The sequence below is a fragment of the Aquila chrysaetos genome, chromosome 5 (genome assembly GCF_900496995.4).
Source record: "Aquila chrysaetos chrysaetos chromosome 5, bAquChr1.4, whole genome shotgun sequence".
NCBI lineage: Eukaryota > Metazoa > Chordata > Aves > Accipitriformes > Accipitridae > Aquila > Aquila chrysaetos.
Window position 1 is genome coordinate 37,700,059 of NC_044008.1, and position 15,812 is coordinate 37,715,870.

At 59.8% G+C, this 15,812-nt stretch overlaps 1 protein-coding gene and 2 non-coding genes across 4 annotated transcripts in view; 1 reads left to right on the forward strand and 2 right to left on the reverse strand.

Moving 5' to 3' along the window:
- Window positions 1–3,298, reverse strand: part of SHF (Src homology 2 domain containing F) — a 40,817-nt gene extending 37,519 nt beyond the window's left edge. For both annotated transcript variants that reach the window (XM_030013592.2, XM_030013590.2), the window contains exon 1: window positions 2,644–3,298. In XM_030013592.2, coding sequence (XP_029869452.1) covers window positions 2,644–3,141 — 498 coding nt within the window. In that variant the 5' untranslated portion in view covers window positions 3,142–3,298. The remainder of the gene's footprint in view (window positions 1–2,643) is intronic.
- An 11,690-nt stretch (window positions 3,299–14,988) lies between these two features.
- Window positions 14,989–15,060, forward strand: TRNAH-GUG. The gene has a single exon. It is a non-coding gene; the product is annotated as a tRNA-His (tRNA).
- Window positions 15,061–15,415: 355 nt separating this feature from the next.
- TRNAH-GUG lies at window positions 15,416–15,487 on the reverse strand. Its single transcript has one exon. It is a non-coding gene; the product is annotated as a tRNA-His (tRNA).
- Window positions 15,488–15,812: the final 325 nt, after the last annotated feature.

A 15,812-nucleotide genomic window follows, 5' to 3' on the forward strand; every position in this document is an offset into this window, starting at 1 on the left:
AGGATTTGTAACGGAGCAGGAGCCACTGCAGAGCTCACTCTAAGCGCGTCCCCACAAGATGTTGCAGATCCCACACGAGGCAGAAAGATGTGACGACTCATGCTATGATAGCAAAGCATCACACGGCCCAGGCAGGAAGGATGCCATTGCCAAGATGTCCCTGCCCCCGTCTTCAACTCTCCAGAACGGGCAGGACAGCTACAGTGGGCACAGGGCTCCCAGGGAACATGGCCGGTCCGTCAGCCTCAACACAGCACCCATACCGCAAACCACACGGCCTTGGCCAAACCACACAACCAGGAACTGATGGCTGCTCCATCCACTTCTGTCCATCCTCGTCCTCCCCGCTCGGAAGGGCTGTGCATTTTATTGGAGTGTGTTTTTCACTGTCAATCATTAGCAAAAAACCTCTCTGCTCCAGCAGCCTTGCCTGTACCTAGAATTGTACTTCTCCCTTCATCTTCAGCATCACCACAACTCAAGGCCCACACCTGCGGGCTTTCTGGAGTCCCAGTCCCCGCAGCAGGTAGGGATCAGTGCCCATCGCCTCTTCCTAAGCATGGGAACACTGAGCCCCCTGCCACAACCATCGCATCGGCTTGAAGAGCTCAGCAGAGGCTCCAGCCCGGCCCTGGCATGCCTTCCCTGCTGCAGGATACCTTGACGTTGTCACCAAGAGCAAGGGCCGCAAGCATATCAGCAGCCCCCCAGCAGGCACCTCCATCCTCCTGGACCACCTCCAGAAAGAACCACCATGACCTTGCAGCAACCGGGGAACCCTCCCACCGCTCAGCCCAACGTCAAGGCCAGCAGATGGGAGCTTCAAAGGGCACTCAAGCCCAACAGAGATGCTCCACGCGGTGGACGCTCCCCGGCTCCTCCAGGGAAACTGTTTTAATGGACAGTTGCATGCACTATCAAATATTGCCACTTTATCTCTGGCTTCACCCAGCCTCCAGAGCTCTGCCTGTGTCCATCACGTACCGGAGCCCTGAAGATTTAGAAATGTTCTCCCCACAGAGGAACGCAGGAGATCAGGAGATAATCTAATTACCGTCCATCTCGGATAAGATGAAGGGTTTTCTTCGGCCTAGTGCTGTTAGCAGGGTTTCCCCAAACGTATCCCAGCTTTTGGCTCTTCTCTAAACTTCCCAGGTTCTCCTCAGCCCTCAGATGCCCGCACAGCCCTGGCTGTACCTGTTGGCAGTCCCCATTTCCCACAGCTCCTTCCCAGCTCTTTGCACATCACAGCCCGAGTCCTTCCTATGACCACCACCTGCTCCTGGGCCCTCTGATCCGACACTGTGCGTTCTGGAGGAAAAACCATCCAGCCTGCCTCAGCAAACCACATCACCACAGTGGCACCTCCGGTCCCCGCTGCCAGTGTCCTCCTCCTCCTCCGCTGTCTGCAGTGGCCAGTTTACAGGATCCCGGCTAAAAAGGGGGTTTCTGCTGCACCCCTCCGGAAACCTCCCAAAAGCGATTAGTCAGTACGAGCAACGTTCCAAGATCCACCAGCGACAAGTTTTTCTGTCTTCTTAAAATATTCCCAAGCAGATTTTGCCCGGCGCTCGTTTCGTCGTGCCGCCCGGTGATGCCAGGACCACAGATGGGATGATTGTATCCACCATTCCCTCCACCAGCCAGATCTGCAATCCCGTCGAGTTCGCTCGACAAGCCCCGTCTTGCAGGCGGCAGCGCTGGCGGGCACTAATTACCCCTCCTGCCTTTATTTGCACAGTCCCCGCATCAACCTCTCTGCCAAGAGGCCCGGCACCGACGGCCGCAGCCCCGGCGGGTTTATTCCTCTACCGGGTCCTTGTGCCGCTCGGATCCCGTCTCCCCGCGGGGAGCCTCTCCCCAGCTCCTGCCTCTCACCGGGGACGCTTCTCGCCTCCCTTCTGGCACCGGCAGCGCCAGGCTCCGCTCTCGCCCCCGAGAAGCCGGCCGGGAGGCGGCAGACAAAGAGGCGCTGAGGCTCCCTGACAAAGCAGCACGGCAGCTCGGGGGGGGCCCGTCCACTGCCGCTGGCACGGGCAGGCCCTGGCAAGCGGGCAGAGGGAGATCTGTGCCGCTGGGCACGGGGCGGAAGGAGGCCGAGGGCCGCCGGCCCCGGCATCGGAGGCCGCCGGAGACGGTCCTGTGCCGCGCGGGACCTTCCCGGGCTGGAAGGTCTTCGCCTCTGTAGAGCACCGAGCGCTCGGCTGCAAAGAAATGGCAAGAAGGGAGGGCGGGAAGGTAGCCGGCAGGCCCTGCGCTCTCGCACCTCGGCGAGCGACGCTTCCTGCTGGGGATCATACCTGCCTCCCGCGGGAGCTGGAGGAGAAGCCGGGGCCGCCCCCGCAGTGCTGCTGCTGCTGCTGCTGCTGCTGACGTGTGACCGGCATGTCGGTGCTGCTGGGGTGCGGGGGGGGGGACGCGAAGCGGGACCCCTCGCGGAAGCCTGGCCGCGGCTCCCGCCGTGGAGAGCCCTCGGCGCTCGGGCCCCACCTGCCCCCGGGGGTCCCGGCCCTGCTCCTCGCAGCGGGTGCCGAGAGGCCGGCGGGGCGACCCGGAGCATCCCCCCCGCACCCACCCACCCCGGCCGCGGGGCCGGGGGCACCCCGGTGGAGGGCGGCGGGGTGCCCGCGCCAGGACACTCACCTCCTGCGGCGGCTCGTCGGGTGGCTCCGGGCCGGCCAGGGGCGAGCTGGGGGCGGCGGGGGTCAGCAGCGGCGGCGGCGGCGGCGGCGGGGGGCTGGCGGGCACCTTCTCAACGGCCTCCACCTTGATGAGCCGGTGCTTGGGCGAGACGTACCGGGGCCCGTCGGGGGCGGCGGGCAGCGGCGCCCCGCTGTAAGGGTCCTCGAAGTCGCGCTCCTTTTGCAGCCGGTAGGCCGCCACGATGTCGGGCTGGGCGGCGGCCAGCGGCTCGGCGGCGCCCCCGGGAGGCGGGGGCGGCTGCGGCGGCGGCCCGGCGCGGTAGTCGGGCTTGGGCGGCGCGGGGGGAGCGGGCTTGGCGCTGCGGAAGCCCAGGTGCTCGCGGAGCCAGCGGGCCATGGTGCCCACGCACTGCGGAGCCCCGCCGGCCCCCGCCCCGGCTCCCGCCCCGCCGCCGCCGCCGCCGCGCTCCGAGCCGGCCGCCGCTCCGCTCAGCAGCATCGGCGCTGGCGGACTGAGCGCGGCGGCGGCGGCGGCGGAGCCCGGGCCGGGGGGGGAGCGGGGGAGGCGGCCGGGGGAGGCGGCCAGTGCCACCTGCCGGAGCCGCCGCGCCGGCTGCTCCGAGCGGGGCTTCCCCCCCCGCCGTGCTCCGCCCGCCCCGATTCCCCGGACCCGCTCCCGCCCGGCACGGCGCGGCGCGGCCCGGCGCGGCACGGCCTCCCCGCCGCCCGGCCCGGCCCGGCCCGCCTCCCCCGGGGCCCGCCCCGCTCCCCCGCCGCCCGGCCCGCCTTCCGCCGCGCCCGGCCCGGCCTTCCCCGGCGCTCCGGGCCGACCCTCCGCCCCCGGCTGGCTCTCGGCTCCCTCCCCGTGGCCCCGCGTCCCGCCCCGGCCCCGGGGGGAGAATCGGCCCCCCGCCACGGGCGCCCGCTGCCCCGTCCCTTTTGCTGCGGAGCCTGGAGACCGCGGGCCTGATCCGGCCCTGGCTGCGGCCGCGGCCGCCGCCGCCGCCCGCTCTCCCGGAGCGTCGCCCGGCTCCGGGAGGGGAGGAAGGGTGCCTGCGGTGGCACCTGGAGAAGGGCCACCGGCAGGCTGCTAACGAGGTAGGAGCAGTAAGGGGTCCCTCGATGGCAAATCCGCTGCCTGGGAGGCGTTCGTGAAACCGGCCCCGTGCGGGACCCGCGGAGCGGATCGCTCCGGGGAGGGTCACCGAAACACCAGGCCAGCACCGTGGACCCCCACAAGAAACGTGGTGGGACCGGGGCGAGCAGGGACGAGCCAGGGGAAGGTGCTTGGGAAGAAGGCTGAGCCGAGGCTAGGCGTGCAGGGACATCGGGGCTGAGCCCCAGGAGACACAGAGCCAGGACACGGGAGGGAGGACATCCCCTGGGGTGCAGCCCAGGCAGGGCTGGATTTGCCGGTAAGGGGCCAGTGGGGACAAGCGTGCAGAGCGGGGAAGTGGCGTTGGGAGCAGTGGGTTGGAGCATGGCAGCAGAGGCTGAGGCCGTCGCTGCGGCAAACGGCACGCTTACACGTGTTCTGACGGTGACTCCTGCGCACGCGCCCGTCACCAGCCACCAGCCCCCCTGCTCACCCACCACCCAGGACCGACTGTTTCCCTGTGCCCTCCTAACCCCCGGCAGCCATTGTGCACAGCCCTGTCTCCAGACCTACAGCCCTGAATCCTCTACACCCCTTGCTAAGCGCACACCGTTCACCCAAACCTGCTCCCGGCCCTGCTTGTAGACTGAATCCCCCAAAGGCTGAGGTCAACCGTGCCTGAAAGGGAAGGGGACCAGGGGCAGGATGCTCCGAAAGCGGGACCGCTGCAGAGGTAAAGCCGTGCAGAGGCATGCAGTGAAGGGGGAGAGATGTCGCGGCTTGGTCCTGTCCGTCCTCACACCCGTGAGCCGGGCTCCTTGCCCCACCGTGGGAACAGACGTTGGGATGTGGCTGTCGGGGTGCCTGCTGCCGGGAGGAGAGGATGCCTGGAGAGAGAAGCTTCTCGTGGTGACTCCCCTTCCTTCCAGCCCCTGTGCGGGAGGAGAGCTGGGATGGGGCTGCCAAAAAGCTGAGCCTCCTGTGCCAGCCTGGCACGGCACATGCCGCATGTGTGCCCAGTGAGCCCACCGAGTCCCAGATTTGTTGATTTATTGAGTACGTGCACACTGCATGCTCCTGCCCAAGAAACCCAGCCAGATCCCCCAGGTCCAACCGGACATCAAGGGAGCTTCCTCCCTAGGGAGAAGACAGCCATGGCACCCAGAAACCAAGATTGGAAATTTCAGAGCGTAGGGAATGCAAGGCAGAAAAGGCATCAGGAGAAGAAAAAGCGTCTGCCAGGAATAGTGCGAATACAAGGCAGTGTTTGAGGTCTAGCAGCAGACCTCAATCCCAGCAGATGGGGATGATGAGATTGTTATTAAAATGCAGAAAAGACAGAGGTTCTCAATAAATCTGTCTGTCTGGCATTTGGAAGGAAGCAGGATGCAGGGCTGATGGCACATGAGATTGAGAGTATTTCCACCCTCTGTAACCAAGGAGGATGTTCAGTAACATCTGCTAGAGATGGCTCTTGTTAAATCCTCGGGCCTGGAAAACACATGCTTGGCATCTCCTGAGAGGTGACCGAGGAGGGATCTAGCTTATGGTGGTGGTTTTTATTTAAAAATACTACCATAGCAGAGGAATTGCAGAGGTCCTTCCTGTCACATTCCTCCCATTGCTCCCTCCTTGGAGAGGCATCTGCACCAGGGCCATGCTGGGGATCAAAAGAGGGTCTGTGGTCTGAGCCTACCTAGGACTCCAGCACCTCCTCACCATTTGCTGGGCCTGTTTCTCTTCCAAATTCCTCTGTGGCCTTTTGGCAGGTGGGCACCTGGCCCAGTGTAGCCCCATTCTCTCATCTGTGCCCCGTGGGGCATTCCCTTCTCACCTGAGGCTTCAGCAGAGCCTGGAGGGGCATCAAGAAAATCATCCCTGGACCCACCTGAGCCCTCAGATTTGAGCTTCCCCTGGGCCAAACCACCCAGAGAGCAACGCGGGGCAGCAGGGTGAGGAGAACATAGCTGGGGTGGGAGCCCGCCTCAGGAGACTTCTTTGTGCTTGGGGAGCTCTGAAGGGGGTTCCAGAAGGAGGCCAAATGAGCTCTGTACTCGCCGCGTGGCTCAACACAGGCATGGGCTGCTCATATTTTTTCTGCAGTCGTGATGAGACACTAGCGACATCCCTCCATTCACAGCAGTTCGTTTCAGGTTTGAAGAAGCAGCGACAGATTTCTGCATTCGCACCGCCAAAGCTAAGCTCCATCTGCGTCTCACGCTGCAGCTGGTGTTGCTCCAATCCCCAACTGTTTACGTCCCTCATATCTGATGCACATTGGGACCTGGGTGATGCCCGCACCGTAGAGGCTGGCCCCGATACCACAACTGTGGCCGCGATGCCACTCTGCCTGCGAGTCGCCGCGGCCCGGCGGATCGCCGTGGCAGATGGCTGTCACCTAGCATCACTCGTGTAGGGACTGGCGGGGGACACGGGGTGGGACTGGCAGACGGGAGAGGATCAGGGAGCACACGCTGCGCCACTTGTGTGCCAGACTCCACATTTCGGCTGTTCTCTCACGCAGCCGTGGCGGGAAGCACACACACACACACACCACACACACACCCCCCCCCCCCCCCGGCGGGATGCACAGCCCTGAGGACTGCCGGCTGCTCGTGCTGCCCGCAGCCCACAGAGCCCCCAGAAAGGAGGGAAGGATGGCGGTGGAGCCGCCGCACACACAGTTGTCCGTCGGGAGAACAACCCATGGCTGCAGAGAAGTGATTTTTGGCTCACTCTTAGGGACCGTGGGAATAGGGGAGACAGGAGGCCTTCTGCAGTGGGCTGCAAGGACCCAGGGCTGGACCCCTGCACCGGGAGCTCTGCTCCTACTCTCTTCTCCATCTCTGGAGTGTCCAGGAGCTCTTCTCTGTCGTCTCTGGGCTGGAGCTCACAGCACAGCCCTTCCCCTCACCAAAGGCAGCAATAGCTGCTCACCTGGGTAAACACTTCCCAGGCAGGTCAGAGCACGCACCAGGAAGAAAAAGCCAGGCAACGTCTTCCGGGCTCCTGCCAGCCCTGCGGAGAGCTGTGTGCGTGTATGTCCTGGGTGTGAGGAGCCGCTTCAGCTACCCTGAGCGCTTCTTGTGCTCTCCCACAGCTGGGGACAGGAGCCCTGTTTGGCAGCCGGGCCAAGAACAGGACACGGGACCTGCCCTGGGGCTCGGAGGGCTCAGGCCACATCTTCCCAGTAAACCTTCCCCTCCAGTTTAACCCTGGGTGGTGTGGACACAGCCCAGCGTCCCCCAGGCAGCAGCTTTTGGTGACTCAGAGGAGGAGGTCTCTGCTCCTGCATGCTCTGGAGGAGGTGCTGGGAAGATGATTCACCCACAGGTGATGTGGGGGCTGAATTTAGCATTTCACACTTGCCAACGTGTCACTTGAGTCAGGCACTGGGTCGGCTGCTACCCATGACGCCAGCATCTCTCCTGGCTTGCAGGGAAGCATGCAGCCCCTTGAATCTCCAAGTACTTCTTGCACAACTTCAAATAAGAGCCATCCCCAGGAGCTTAGAAATGTCTGTGGTGACTCCAGCCCCTTCCCTCCTCAGGAGCACCCTACATAAGCCCTGTTGTGCAGCGCAGCAGGGACCAGGAGGATGACACATCTGCTGGGTGACACCCCAACCTTCCCTGAGGTCTGGGTACATCAGGGGACGTAAGGACTGGAAGGTGGCACCAAAAATGCTTCCCAGGAGGCAGCCAGGGAGCCCCAGACTGATAAATGACACATCTGTTCTCTGCAAATGAACAAAAATTGGCATAAGGAGTAGGAAACTGGCATCGTTAGGGGACAGATGGATAAATATGACATATCGGGAAAGAGTTGACACAGCTCTGTTAAAGTGAATGTCTTTTTTCCAAAGCTAGTGGCTTTCTTGGAAAGAGCCAGCAGGTACCCGAGGGTGATCCAGCTGAGAGAGGTCACCTGTATTTCTACAAGCACATCCTTTGATGAGATGAGATCAGTAGATTAGTGACAAAATCTGCTAATAATATTGAATTACTCTGGATACTGCAGATGAATGCTAAGAATTGCAGGAGGACTTTCAGAGGCTGAGCAACTTGGCAATAAAACGAAACAAAAGCCAGCATCAGGGAAGTGACACACATGGGGAAACCAAGCCCAGCCTCACATCTAAAGTGATGGGCTCTGAGACCGGGAGCTCTGACAGTCCATGAAAATGTCCCCTCAGCACCCAGCAGAGGTCAAAACTGCAAAACCTCTCCATCAAAACTGATAGGAAGAGTTAGGAAAAGGTAGAGATGATATCAGAGGTGCCACTATTCCCTGGTCAGTCCCGGCCTGTGTGCATTCCTGGCCGCCCCCCCCCCCGCCATCCCGAGGATACAGCGGAGCTGGAAAATGCACAGAGAAAGGCGACGGGATGATCAAAGGTTTCTGCACATGGGGGTGCGTGATGGACCAGGGCTCTTTGGCATGGAAAAGAGACAACTGGGGTCACAGGGCAGAGATCTGTGCAGCTGGGGGAGGGTGGGGAGAGACTGGTAGATCAGGGATAAACACAAGGAGGTGACTCAATGCACAGCAGCCCTCCCTGCCACCGGCCATTGCAGATGCTACGTGGTTTAGGAACAAGACTGGACAAATCCACAGAAGGAAATCCATCAAGCACCACAAGATACAAAGACTGGCACAAGGAGCCTTGCAAATATTTGGAGGCAGGGATCATGTCCAGGGGAAATGTTGCTGCACATTTGCACCAGGAGACCGTCAAAGACTGGGCAGTGGGTGAGTTGGGCTGCTCTCGCCACAGCAGCTGCCCATGTGCATGGGGCTCCTGCTCCCAGACATATCACACAGGCAGCATGCTTTCATTTGGCAAGCCATTCCCAGGCTGGAAGCATCCCTCTTCCAGCAGCCCCTTGTCCGCACACCAAGCACATCCCCCACCAGTTGCTCCATAGCACTTAGGAGCCTGCAAGTTTCCTTCATCCCTTCCAGATATCGCAGCTCCCATCAGGCTGGAAGGAAATGGTACGGAGCGGCTGTGCCCACCCATCCCAGCCCACTGCCAGGTGCCCTGGGGAAGGCAGGGAGCAGGGTGGCATGGAAGGGATGCTCTGCACAAGATGCTCGGCAGCCCCCTCTCACCCCAGCCTGCTGCAATGAGTTGCACAGAGGTGGCAAGGGCCAAAGACATGCGATAAGTTGGGGGAAAGCAAGGAGGAACGTGGAGAACACAGACCCACACCAAGTCCCATGTATGATATGACACATTGCTCCTCCCAAGCATCACATACGAGGACGTTTCTGCATCAACGCTTGCACACGTGATGCAGACCCAGACTTTGTAAGTGCGTTCAGGCCACTCGGATGCTGTCTGCCCAGACATGCGGGATATGCCCAAAGCATGTGTGTTTACCAAATGGAGCAAATTCTTGCAGACACTTTTTGCAGCTTCCCAACCTTTCTGTCAAAAGAAATCATTATGCAGTTGATAATATAATTGAAACCATGCTAATTGACCAAAAGAAGAGACGACAACTCACTGACAGATATCTGCCAGCTCAGAGCCAGATACATTGGTCATTGCCTTAGCCACGCCGAGCGCCTTTTCTGCCTCTGCTCCCAGTGCTGACAGCCCTCTGCACATCCATGACCCTGAGCGTCACGACTGCTCTCTGGTGTGATCCGTTATTTCATTAACACTTGACGAGGTGTGGAGAACTGTGGGGAACTTCCTTTCCACAAATCCAGGCGCCGCACCCTGGAAACAGGCCAGCGAGAGAGCTGGGTGACAGATACGAGAAAAAAATTACTTCAGGACTGACACCCAGAGGGTGAGAAACGCTTCTTTCACCAACAAATGCCAGGTATGGGTTTGAGGGAAATTTCCAAACAGCCGCTATGTAAAATCTTCAGCGTTTTTTTTCTGTAAAATCATTTCACGTGGGCTCAAGCCCTGGAGAGCTGAAGCTGCACTCAGTGCCCATGGGGACAGGGGAGCCAAGCCACAGGAGCTCTCTGCAGCTGCCTTCAGTATTTCCCCAGCAAAACCAGGCTCGTGGCAGGGAAACCTCATGACAGATGCCGGCTTGGTGGCAACAGCTGTATTATATCCTGCAAATCTCATGGCCTCATCCAGCCACCCGCTTTCACACTCTGCCCAGCCAGGTTGACACTTTCAGGGCTCCAGCCGTAGCACAGATTGAACCCCTTCATTGCTGACCCTTCAGTGGGGAGGGCAGGGAGGAACATCTGCATCCGTAGAGTATTATTTGCCCCTACGAGGGGGCTTGACCCTGCAAGGGCACAGCAGTGTCCAGGTGGGATAAGATGCCTGAATTCCTCCTCTGAATGAACAAAGGAAGTGGGACCAGCTGGGAGAGCGCTGATCTGAACTCGATAGCAAATGGTAAAGTGGAATTGATTGGAGCCGCCTGCACTCATCGATCTGAGGCAGAGCAAACTAAGGAGCTGGAGCATTTGCAGCTCAATCAGAGCAACGTGCCGGTTGGAGGCCTGTGCTGTGGGGCTGGCAGGGGACCTGTGTGCCCCAGGAAAGTCTTAATGGTGGGTTTGATTAATCCAGCTGCAATGGCCATGCTCACACAGCTGAGTCGTTCTCCAGACAGACTCTCACTAGTCTTACGTTGCCTAGGGCGTGTGAACCACCTCTGGCATCCCCCTCATATCTCTTAATAGGGCTGTCATCATCCATCAGGAAGATGGGCACGGCAGGCAAGAGCAAAACAGGGGCCATTCCCTCCACACAGAGGGGAACAATTGCTTTTGCCACCAAGCCAGCCCTGTGTCTCCGAAAGGGCTGGGATGCAGAAAATGAAGGTGAATTCAGAGAGAAGTGCAAGATGCGGAGAGGTGAGGGCCAGGCAGACTGCCTAGCAGCGTGTGGCTGCCTGTTTTCTGCCCACTCAGCATCACGAAGAGGGGTTAAGAGGTGGCTGTGTGCAGGCTATAAATCCCTGTTGCGGGAGGAGGCTCCTGCTCGTGGCACAGACAAAGGCAGAGTGAGAGCTCGGGCTGGCAGCTGGAATGAGGCAGGGCACACACAGACATGTGGCAGTATTTATATAGGGCTGTCGGGTGGCTGACTCTCCCCTGGGATGCTTTTATCACATCCCATCTTCAGCTGGATGCTGGACCCACAAGGAAAGGGCTCAAGAGGCTGCTCCAGGCTTTGTGCTCCCTGGAGGTCAGACAGGACAGCTTTGGTGAATCCCTGCTCCATATGTTTTGAGGACCATTTTCCTTGATCTCTGAACACTGGAGCCAGGCAAGGGGATCCCAAAACATAACCAAGCAGAAAATCAGTCTGTTGTAGCCTGTTTGCCTGCCCTATATAGCACTGGCAGACTGGAAAACATCCTTTGAAGCTTGGGCTTTAGAAGAACCAAGACCATCTCATGCACTGTTTTGGGCTCATAAAGTCTCTCAAGAGCATCGCAGCTGAACATTCATGTCAAGAAACGCTTGAGTCCTTCTCCTTCAGTCCTTGGTGCACATATCTCATGAGCTAGAAGAGGATGGGGAGGTGGATGGTGGGGACAGAGCCGTGTCAGGTTGCTTGCAACTGTCTCCGAGCTCGGATGCGCTGTCCTTCGCTCCCAAATCCCACCTTGAGAATTATCCCAGCCCCACGACACTTCCCTGGCCTGCTCATGCTCCAGCATCCTGCACTGGCCCAGCAGTGCCTGTGGGTATGGGAATATGGGATATCAGGCTAGACGGTATAACTCAGTGGAGTCACTCTGACTTCCTTAGGAAGGAAGGTGGGCTTTCAGCACGAGAGAAAATTGCAAGCTGAATTTATGTCCTCTGAATACCCAGAGATGACAGTGCTGGCCTGCATCAGTGCACAGTTTTCTATCACCAGTAAAACCCAGAACACCTCCTTACAGCACTGGCATCCGTCCCACCTTCCCGGACACCAGCGCTGCTCCTGGGGCTGTTTCAGGGATCTGAGGCCTCTTTTGGAGGCGGTGGGGCTCACTCTGTCTCCCATCTGCCTCCTTGAGATGGGGAAAGGAGGCCAGGGGCTGCCCCAGCGAGGGAACAGCTGGAGAGGCCGCTCAAGGGGCAGAACAGCTGAGACAGCCATGCAGTGATGAATTGCTCTTGTCCCTGTGCCAGCCAGAAGATTTATGTTTGTGCCACGGAGTGGCAACGTCTGGGCCCAGCAGCACTCTCTGCCTGGCTGCACCGGTGTTTCAACATTGCAGGCACCTTTAAAATCCCATTGAATGCAACCCACAGGCATCAGAGGGCTTGGAGAAAAGCCACCGAGGGGCAGAGCAGGGTGGGAAGAGCAGAGGAGCCTGCCTGGAGCAGCTGTCCTGCCCAGGTGCTGAGCAGAGCCTGAAGGGATCAGGTCACCCAGCAGACAGACGGTCCCCCAATGCCCCCACAAGCTCATCCCTTTTCCTCCACGCTGCGTGAACATGTCCTGGCAGGTCCAAACCATCCGGGGCAGACCAGCAGCATCCTGTGGACAAAAACCACGCAGCCAAGGGCTGTTGGGGCCCTGACAACCTGGCATGATTTCATTAGGAGTGGTCATATCCGAATCCTGTTGGGGAGGGCAGCCCATGGGTCGGAAGCTGTGCTGGGACGGGGCCACCACCACCGCCAGTGATGGGTGGCAGCAGCTTTACGCCTCCTTTTCTGCACCCGCCAGGCCCCTGCCGCTTATCTCTGTGTCCACTTGCCACCTCCCTGCTCACTTCGATGTTTGGCCGACTCCTCCTTATCGCTGCAGCGTTTATCTCGGTCATGCCCGTTCTGGCAGTTGAGATCATTGTTATTCTGCTGGCCTCCCCCTTCCAGAAACGTCTGCTGAGCATCCAAAGCATGAGCCCCCCTGCCTACCGAGGAGCCTGTGACATGCACACCGTGTCAGCAGTGCCTGGCACGCATGCAGGCAAATATGAGCCCTGCACCATGCCAGGCCAAGAATCAGGATCAAGACCATGGTGGACACCAACCTCACGGGGCCTGCCCATGCAAGTGCCTGAGGAGGAATCCCGTGGTCGCTGCGTGCAATTGCTGTAGGTCCTCTGTCCCCACCAGGCATGGGCAGCATGTCCTGCCAGAGGTGCTCCACACCTCCACACCGTCCCACCTTGTCCCTTGGGTGCTTCTTCCCCACCGCAGCTGCGCTGACCCAACACAGCAATTGCCCAGGGCTGTACGTGAGAGCAGGCCAGCGTGGAGCTGGGCTTGTCCTTTCACCGGTGATACAGCCCAGCTCAGCGGCATTGCGACACCACCAGCTCAGAGTGGAGGAAGGCACAAGAGGCCAGGCACAGGGCAGCACAAGGACCTCTCCCCTCCACAAGCTCATGCCTTGAGATTCAGAGGTTGCGATGACCCCACTTTTATGGCTCCCCTGTCCTGCAGATGTCTGGGTGGTCAGATGTCTCTCCACGCTGCAGCCAAGGGGCTGATGACCATGTTAAACTCACTGGACATGGGAGGAGACACACGTGTCTCCCACCAATGATGCTGCGCCCGCTTTAGGTCCAGCATGAGGACACAGATGGTGACAGGGTTGGCCACAGATGCGCAAGAGCAGTGTCCCTGCAGCCCTATGGGGAGGGACAGACTGGGATCCTTGGAGGGCGGAGAAGGGAGGGAGAAGGGCAGCACGGGGGCAGGAGGGCAGTACCAAAAACCACGCGGACATCCAGCTCGTTAAGAGATACCACCAAAGAGCCCCTCTTCCACCATCTCCTGATCAGCCAGGTTTGATGTTGTGGAGAGCATCTCCCATGGCAAAGGTTCCAGCCATTGCCGAGGGACCAGCATGCACACCAGTGCCCAGGCAGGGCAAGTCAACAGCAAAGAGGATGGGGGAAGAAAGAGGTGGGCATAGACAAAGGGAGGACCCAAAAGGCTGTTCTGTCTTCCTCCACCACTCCAAGTTCTTTTTGGTTGGATACGAGCAAGATGAGCTCAGGGTGGCAGGAGTAATTGCTTCACGGATTAATCAAGGTGCACAGGGCCTTCCTCTGGTTTGTCAAAGCCTCGGGAAGACTCTTTTAGATTTAGGATTCACCAGCTGCAGCAGATCTACAAGGATGGATGTGGTGCCGGGACATACCCCTGCCCGACACGGGCAGCATGGTTGCAGGAGACCTCTGCCTCTTCGAGCACCCCCTCGCACACAAGCGAAACACGCAGAGGTGCATATACCTGATGCCAAGTGATGAGCTTGTTGTGCACACAGGAGCAGAGGTTTCTGCGACCAGCTCTTCCCTGTGACGCAGCACAGAGGTATGAGTCATCTGGGCCATCCGAGTGCCTTGAAGTGCCGTGATCGCTCTAAAAATATTTTAGACAAAGAAATCCTTTTGAGGCCAGGCGTTTTGAATTCTTTGCATATCTGTGAAAAAAAGAGCCTTTAATACTTGGAGCACTGTAAATATCAGCGGCAGCAGCGACGGCAAACAGTCATTAACTATTAATGTGTGTTTCACCAGGAAGAAACAGGAAGGGCAGCACAGGCTGATACCTGCCGCTCTTTTGAGCCGCAAAGACAATTTCATCCTTAGTCCCTCATCTTCCTCTCTGTCCCCGCAGGCACCGCCCTGGTGCGACGAGTTGTTGTTAATGCTGGGGTAAAGAGAAACTTTATTCCCTGCGAAAACACCCACCGGGGGGAGAGACGGGATTACAGCTGGGGGGGTCGGGGTTAGGGACACGGTGAGGGACAGGGGGAGGGAAGGGTCGGGGTTACAGCTGGAAGCAGGGAGAGAGTCAGGATCACAGTCTGGAGTTGGGCCAAGGCCAGAGGGGGGGTCGGGGTTAGGAGTGGGGTTACAGGGGGTTAAAACCACGGCCGGGGTGAGGGTTAGGGTGAGCCGCAGGGTTAGATTCGGGGTCGGGGCCGGGGAAGGAGGTGAGATGGGGTTAGAGGTGAGGTGAGGAGCGGGGATTGGGGTCAGGGTCGGGGTCGGGGTCAGGCCGGCGTGGGCGGCGCGGAGCGGCCCGGGGCGGCCGAGCCCCGCGGGGCCCCCCCCCCGACCGCCGCCGCCAGCTCCGCGCAGGCGCAGACAGCCCAACCCCGCGGCGGGGCGGGGGGGGGGGGGGGGGGGGGGGGAGAGAGAGAGAGAAAGGACCCGCCGCTCCCCCCACGTCGCAGCGGGGGCGGAGCGCCAACCTGCCCGCCCCGCCCCGCGCCCCGCCCCGCGCCGCGCCCCGCCAGCTCAGCGCCGTCAGCGCTAAGGGCCGCCGCGCCGCCGCGCCCCGTCAGAGCCCCGGTAGCGCGCCGTGATCGTATAGTGGTTAGTACTCTGCGTTGTGGCCGCAGCAACCTCGGTTCGAATCCGAGTCACGGCATCGCCCCGGCGGTACCACGGCACACGGGCTCCGACATCTTTTGGGCCTTTTTCCTCTCGCCGGCGGCCTCGTTAAATCCTGATTCTTTTGCCACGTCGCGCTGATATTTCACTTTTATTTTTTTTTCTTTCCGGGTCCTGGCGGGGCGCGCTGCTGCGGCGCCGGGCAGTGCCCGCCCAGCCCGGGGGACTCTGCAGGGCAGCGGGGGGATGAGTAACGGCGCAACGGAAATTTAAAATAAAATTTAAAAAAAAAAAGTTTAGAGAAACGACGGCGTCGGAGAAGGAAGTTTTAAAGAAAAAAAAAAAAAAAAAAAACATGTCGGAGCCCGTGTGCCGTGGTACCGCCGGGGCGATGCCGTGACTCGGATTCGAACCGAGGTTGCTGCGGCCACAACGCAGAGTACTAACCACTATACGATCACGGCGCGCTACCGGGGCTCTGGTGGGGCGCGGCGGCGCGGCGGCCCTTAGCGCTGACGGCGCCGAGCTGGCGGGGCGTGGGGCGGCCCTCCCACGCACGCCTCGCATCTCCGAAACGATTCCTGCTAATCCCTGGTGTCGGCACACTACGAGCCACATGGCTTCACCGCTCCCCGTGCAAGAAAAAAAAAAAAAAAAAAAAAAAAAAAAAAATGCAGGGGGATACCAGCTGAGTGCGCGCACGTGGGGATGCAAATCCCACTGTCCTGCATGGAAAAACGGTTTCCAAGAGACGCTGGCAGGCTGCATGTTTGCTGGCTGCAGCCCCGT